This window comes from Triticum dicoccoides, chromosome 3B, assembly GCF_002162155.2.
Source record: "Triticum dicoccoides isolate Atlit2015 ecotype Zavitan chromosome 3B, WEW_v2.0, whole genome shotgun sequence".
Taxonomy (NCBI): domain Eukaryota; kingdom Viridiplantae; phylum Streptophyta; class Magnoliopsida; order Poales; family Poaceae; genus Triticum; species Triticum dicoccoides.
The window spans coordinates 794,485,345-794,491,825 of record NC_041385.1 but is presented as its reverse complement, the minus strand read 5'-3'; the positions used below and the strand labels follow the sequence as shown (position 1 = coordinate 794,491,825).

Genomic DNA, 6,481 nt, shown 5'->3' with positions numbered 1-6,481 from the left:
GCCACGTATGCACCTCCAGCCGCTGTTACGTGTATGTGCATCCTTGACTCCACTGCGATCAGCTGCTTTCATGCCTTTTTTTTTTGACGCGTCAACCGCGAGCTTACACCGGCCTGAACCACTTTATTACTCAAGCAAAACCGAGCAGTACAACAAGGAAACTGAGGTACACAAGGGGGGGGGGGGGGTTGGAAAAAAGAAAAAGGAGCTATTACAGTACAATCTCGCTAATACATCGCAATCTCCCGGCTAAATGAAACAACATTGTACCCCAATTACGGAGCAGGTTCTGCATCTGACTATGTTTGCATCTGTTGGCCCACAGTTTGAGATCGTCAGCTGTATCTCTAGCAACGGTGTTTAGGCCCATTGCTTCATTCCTAAAAACTATTGCGTTTCTGCATTTCCAAATATTCCAAAGGGTGGCCAAGATCACCGTTGTTCCAGTTTTATTGGACAGAGCATCACGCCATAAGAGTTGCAGATTTTGAGGGGTGCCATCATGTAAGCTGCCAAGCTCATCCCAATGTGGTTTTAGCAGTTGAGAATTGAACAGAAGATGGTCGATGCTCTCGCATTGGTTGCAAAAAGGGCAAGAACATCAGAGATAGCAATGGTTCGGCGGAAGCGCCTCTCGTTGGTGTGCAGGCGGTCCTTGTGCGCCAGCCAAAAGAAGATTCTGCATTTGTTTGGCGCAAACTTTTTCCAGATAGCAGTAACCAGGCAATCCTTTGGTTGAAGACTCCAGGCCGCTCTGTATGCTAGCTTGGTGGTTAGGGCCTTGCCCCCTTGCCTAGTAATTCTTTTGTCAGCCACCTGCGAGTTCAAGTTAATCGAAGCCATAATAAGGCACATAGCAATCAGTTCATGTTCAGCGGAGTGGGAGAGTCTATTGGTGAGGTTAAGGTTTAGGTCATGGTGAGCAAGCACCCAGCGACTGGTGCATGCTTTCACACCATCATCACTGGTATTGCTTGCTAAGCTGTTTGCCTCCAGCGCTAGCTGTGGCTCCACCACCACTGCATCTGTATGTCTCGTCATAACTTCTTGTACTTCTTCGTGTGCCTCTGGCACTGCTGCTTCTTGTTGAGTCACCAACACTGATATTTCTTGCTTTGACTGTTGACAAGTTTGTTGCTATTGTCATCATGGAAGGCCCTGAAAATAATGTACGGAACTAACTGGATGCCTAGCTGAAAACAACAATCATAGATATTTCGGCGAGCTTGTGCAGCATCATGATCTAAGCCATATTTGATGAAGGCCATGATTTTTATCTTCCTGGCAAAATTTCAATGGTCTCCACCACTCCATAGGATTGAAGACTCGATGAAACAAATTCTCTGTGATAGACTGATGGTTAGACCACTTGCTGAATCATGACGTGCAGTATCTGTCATGATGGCTTTTCAGCAGCAAAAGCCATGGTGGTTTGCTCTGATACCAACTATTGTGAACCTTAATTCACAACGGGATAACTACCCTGCTGAGGATAGTCAGATGACGTGGCTGCGAGAAATTGGGTAGACATAGGTTGAGACTATAGAGAATAACTTGCCAGAGAATAGATTGGTTCTTTTTGCTTGGCTCAAATATAGATACATGGCACCCTTGACCACTCCTAATACGATTTTGGACTTATTAGATCTTTCCTTATATAAGTCAACTCTATCTTAACCGTATACTTTTCTAAAGGACTCTCCTCTTTTACTTGCTGCTGCAAGTCTTTGCCAAACGCATGACCATCTCCTGCTGCAATATGACCATCCTGGTCTTCTTGCTATCCGGCCGGCTGTAATGCAAGTAGTGCTACTTTGATGTATTGTACTAACGTCCACAACATTACCTAATACTAATAGTGATCTATCTTCAATGCTCAGCTTTGTTCATGACCATCTTAGGAAAACATTGTGTTCGAACATATATCATTTCCTTATAGGCTTTCTTCTCTACTCCTGATATATCTTTTGGGTGATAATGTATGATGGTTTACTGAGAACTTAGTTCCCTCTGTACAATCAATTTAACTCGAGATGGTTTGTAAGAAGTAAGGCCATGATTGGCAGTCTCCTTCTGTTCACTTGTTATGTTTGTGAACTTACTTCATACCTTACTGTATCCAGGGTTTTGTTGAGGACGAGTTTGGCCTTGGATTGATTGCTCGTGCAGTTGAAGAAGGGATAGCTGTCATAAAGCCTATGGGTATTATGGTATTCAACATTGGTGGTCGACCAGGACAAGGTGTCTGTGAGCGCGTATTTCTACGCCGTGGATTTCACATCAAGAAGCTCTGGCAAACAAAAATTATGCAGGTAGTCTTGCTGTGACAAACAAATATTAAATAATCAGATCGTCTTCGTACCAGTATTATGTCCTGATTTGGTCAACATTATTCACTTTGAGTCGAACAACAACATTCAGTAGGGCCTAGACTTTGTAGCTACCAGCTGTGGTTATATGTTGGAATGCCATTTTTGTTTGCCATGTTTAACAACTAGTTGGATTCTTTGCAGGCTGCTGACACTGATATTTCAGCTTTAGTTGAAATTGAGGAGAATAGCCCACATCGATTTGAGTTCTTCATGGATCTAGTTGGGGATCAGCCTGTCTGTGCACGTACAGCCTGGGCATACATGAAATCTGGTGGCCACATTTCACATTCTTTATCTGTGTACAGCTGTCAACTTCGCAATCCCAACCAGGTTTCTTTCTGTTCTTTATATTAGTATATATAAAAGCAATAACACAGAGATGTAATAGTAGTAACTAAAAGAAAACTTTCAGGTGAAGAAAATATTTGAGTTTCTTAAAGATGGATTTCATGAAGTCAGCAGCTCCCTTGATTTGTCCTTCGATGACGATTCTGTTGCTGATGAAAAAATTCCCTTCCTAGCATACCTAGCTAGTTTTTTGAAAGATAATAAAACCAATCCTTGTGAGCCTCCAGCTGGATGTCTAAACTTCCGGAATCTTGTTGCTGGATTTATGAAGTGCTACCACCACATCTCACTGACATCTGATGTAAGATATGGTATTTGTTGCCTGTTTACAATTATGTTTGCTTACTAGAAATTCATAAGATCTATCTGATACCCTTTTTTTTATTCTGGTCACTTGAATGTTGTTGTATTCCCTTCCCGTGCTGTGGCAATAGAAAATGCTCTTCAATTGTTCTCACCGGCCCTTGCAATTGTTGATGAACATCTGACCAGACATTTGCCGAAGCAGTGGTTAATCAGCGGTTGAGGTACATTTCTCTCCGTCTATGAGCATTGATCTTCCCATTCAGACACATGATATGCAATCATCCATCTGTGCCTTTGCGTGTGTCATGCTATCACCTTTCCTTTGTGCAAGATCTGATCTCTAGTTCTGTACTAGCTGGATGAGTCCTCCAGTCTAGTTTATTTTCCTCTTCTTTCCACCCTCTACCCCCTCCTCCTTTCATTTTTTTTTTAATCTTTCTCAGAGTGACAGTAGAAATGGCATGTTCGTTCTATGATAAAAGAGTGGATGGTGATAAGACACTCATTCTATATAACACAATAATGTAGATGCTACTGCTACTTCTTGAAATTTCAGGAAAGAGCAGACGGTAAAGACACTATCGGTGTAATTGAGGCACCACGCCAATCAGATTTGCTGATCGAGTTGATCAGGAAATTGAAGCCTCAGGTTGTTGTTGCTGGCATGGCTCAATTTGAGGCTATCACCAGTGCTGTTGTTGTGAATTTACTAAGCGCAACGAAAGATGTTGGTTCTCGGTTACTCCTAGATATATCAGAGCTGTGATCCTCCTGTAGGGGTTTGTTTTGGCTGTGCCCCCAGCTTTCTAGTACTATGCTGCACTTTGAGTTCTTGTTGCCCTTGTGGTAACTTGTTTTCCTTCCTTTATTTGGCTGAACCTTTATGGTGCGGTATGCGGTAATTACCAGATGATGTTGTGATGGTTGCTTTATAATCTAAAGCGGGGGAAACCCTTTTTAGTGTTAGTAGTAGGCATAGGTAGGTTATTACATGTGACGTAGCAAAATAATAATTTTCGGTTAGTACAAACGAACTCGATTGAAAGACTAGGCTGTGTGAATTAATATAGGAGTATATACGAGCCATGCATGCATCGACTAGTAGACGCATGCAGTGCCCAACTTGGTTGGGGCAAACCGAGGCGAAACGTTTGTGATTGTGATTGAGTTTGAGAAGAAGAAATCCCGATCTGTTAACGTTCGAAGGCCAGCACGACTAGAGATTCCTGGCGGAAAAGGAGGAGGCGTCCACACGGAAGAATTCCCTCACAGGGCCGGGGGCCGGGGAGTCTGTTGTTATCTTGCTTAAAAAGGGAAGAGGGACGAGGAAGTTGCAGACGAAGACATACAATTAAGCTCAGTACGTACCGATTACGCTATGGAATGGATCGATCTGTCACATGACGATTCCGGCTCACTATTGTCCGGCTGGGAAAGGACGGCCATGAGACGATGGTGCACCGTCCGGCCTGTCACATACGAGGCCGGCCATGACTGGTTTGGTTGCAATGCAACCTCCATATTTCGTCTAGGAGCACTCTACTGTACTGGCTGTAGAAAAATCCACGCAGCAGGGCCAGTTAGATCACTCCTCGCGCCCACGCACTTACACGCTCTGCTGCTGCCTATAAAAGCCGGTGCACTCACTTGTGTTCCACTCTCGAGCTCGTCTCTGTTTCAGCTGCTGGTACGTACGTAGACCGACACCCCAATGACGACGAAGACGACCGGCGCCATCCTCATCCTCGCCGTGCTGCTGCTGCGAGCCAGTGGCGGCGTTGCAGCGGACGCCGACCCTTGGTGCGTCCCCAGGGACGACCTCGAGATCAACTTCGACCGCTTCGTCACAGGGAAGGACTACCTACAAGTTGAGGAGGTAATGCCTGCCTGCCACAAGCTTCTTCTTCTTCTTCTTCTTCTTCTTCTTCTTATCTGGCTAGCTCACGTAACTTGGGAGGATTTTGAGCCCTGCTCCTCTGTCCAAACGTGCAGGTGTACACCAGGGTGGTTGGGTTGAGCAGGTACAAGGCGTACGGCAAGCCGGTGAGTAGTTTGCAGAAAAAGAGACTCTGCCCAGTTGCTCCATAACTAATGGATGAGGATGACGATGACCACAGCATCAGAAAATAGGAAGGAAAAGGTGGCATCCGTACAGATGACCACACCATCAGAAATTAGGCTGGTCGTGGTGTACAGACCATCATTACAGACACCATGTTCTTGTTACAGAGCATGCATGTTCAGTTTTCTCTCCATTGCAGTTAACATCCTAGTTTTACACACATGTTAAAGTTGAACTAAAGCATAAAATGGCAGATAAGCTGTACAACCGTCACTAATTCATTCATTTCGCTAATATGCTCAAAAACTCAGGCATCGCCCTATCACTGTTAAAAAGTTTGAATGCCCATGTTACTCGATCCAAACAAAACTGTATCCCACATTTTATTTAGTCTCGCTTTTCTTCCCAAATTTGACAATGCAAATTGTATATAGTTTTCTGTTTACATGCTAACAACTGAAACAGCAAACAGTAGGCGTTCAGCTTCATCTTCCTTATTTCTTTCATTCCGGTTACAATTAAAGGCAGAAAAAGGAATCATTGAAATGAAGCACGTAATTAGTCTATTTTGAAGTAACCGGACAACTCCTTATACTATGCAAAACGGAAACTATCATGGAAGAAACCACACCAACAGCCAACAGTACAAAAAAGCAGTAGCCCAGGGCAGTATAATCCACTGAGTACGTTGTAATAACTGATACAGCACTGTCAGGTTAAAACCTATTTACTAAACGAAATATGTACTCCCTCCGTGCGGAAATACTTGTTATCAAAATGAATAAAAGGGGATGTATCTAAACGTATTTTAGTTCTACATACATCCCTTTTTATCCATTTTGATGACAAGTATTTTCGGACGGAGGGAGTATATGGCAACCGTGTGGCAGATTGCAAAACTGCCACACGATCTCATCAAGCGACCCCTTCGTCAAACCCACCCACCCAGGCACCCACGATCCCCACCTACCTTTTGCGTCGCTGCCCTGTGCAGAATCTCGTGGTCATCGGCCACGCCACCGCTCACGCCAGTCTGTGCCCCCAAGCTCGACACCCTTGCCAGCTCTCCCTGGGTCGAGGTTGTCCCTGTTGATCCACTCCGCCTAGCGCTGCCACCACCGTCATCGCGAGTCCCGGCCGCCGTGTTCGCGTGCTTCCCCATCTCAGCGAACTACCTTCTCAGGCGGTCGTGATGGGAAGGAGGAGGAGGGCCATAGTGGGGCAGGCAGCAGTGCTCTCCCTTGAAGCAGGGCTAGAAGCGAGGCGGCGAGTGCGCGGCTCACGACCGGGAAGGCGGGCGGCGGAATCCGGTGCTCAGCCGGCGACAGCCGGAGGAGCGGGGCCGACGGTCGACATGGGTGCTGCTGCTGCTGCAGCCACGCGCGACAAGCGG

General features: G+C 45.5%; 1 protein-coding gene across 1 annotated transcript in view; it reads left to right on the top strand.

Annotated features, from left to right (window-relative positions):
* Positions 1 to 3,992, top strand: part of LOC119278520 (methionine S-methyltransferase-like) — an 8,893-nt gene extending 4,901 nt beyond the window's left edge. Inside the window, exons 5-9 of the mRNA XM_037559862.1 lie at positions 2,124 to 2,312; positions 2,514 to 2,702; positions 2,785 to 3,021; positions 3,155 to 3,247; positions 3,583 to 3,992. Of these exons, the coding sequence (XP_037415759.1) occupies positions 2,124 to 2,312; positions 2,514 to 2,702; positions 2,785 to 3,021; positions 3,155 to 3,208 (669 nt within the window). The 3' untranslated portion in view covers positions 3,209 to 3,247; positions 3,583 to 3,992. The remainder of the gene's footprint in view (positions 1 to 2,123; positions 2,313 to 2,513; positions 2,703 to 2,784; positions 3,022 to 3,154; positions 3,248 to 3,582) is intronic.
* The last annotated feature ends 2,489 nt before the right edge of the window (positions 3,993 to 6,481 follow it).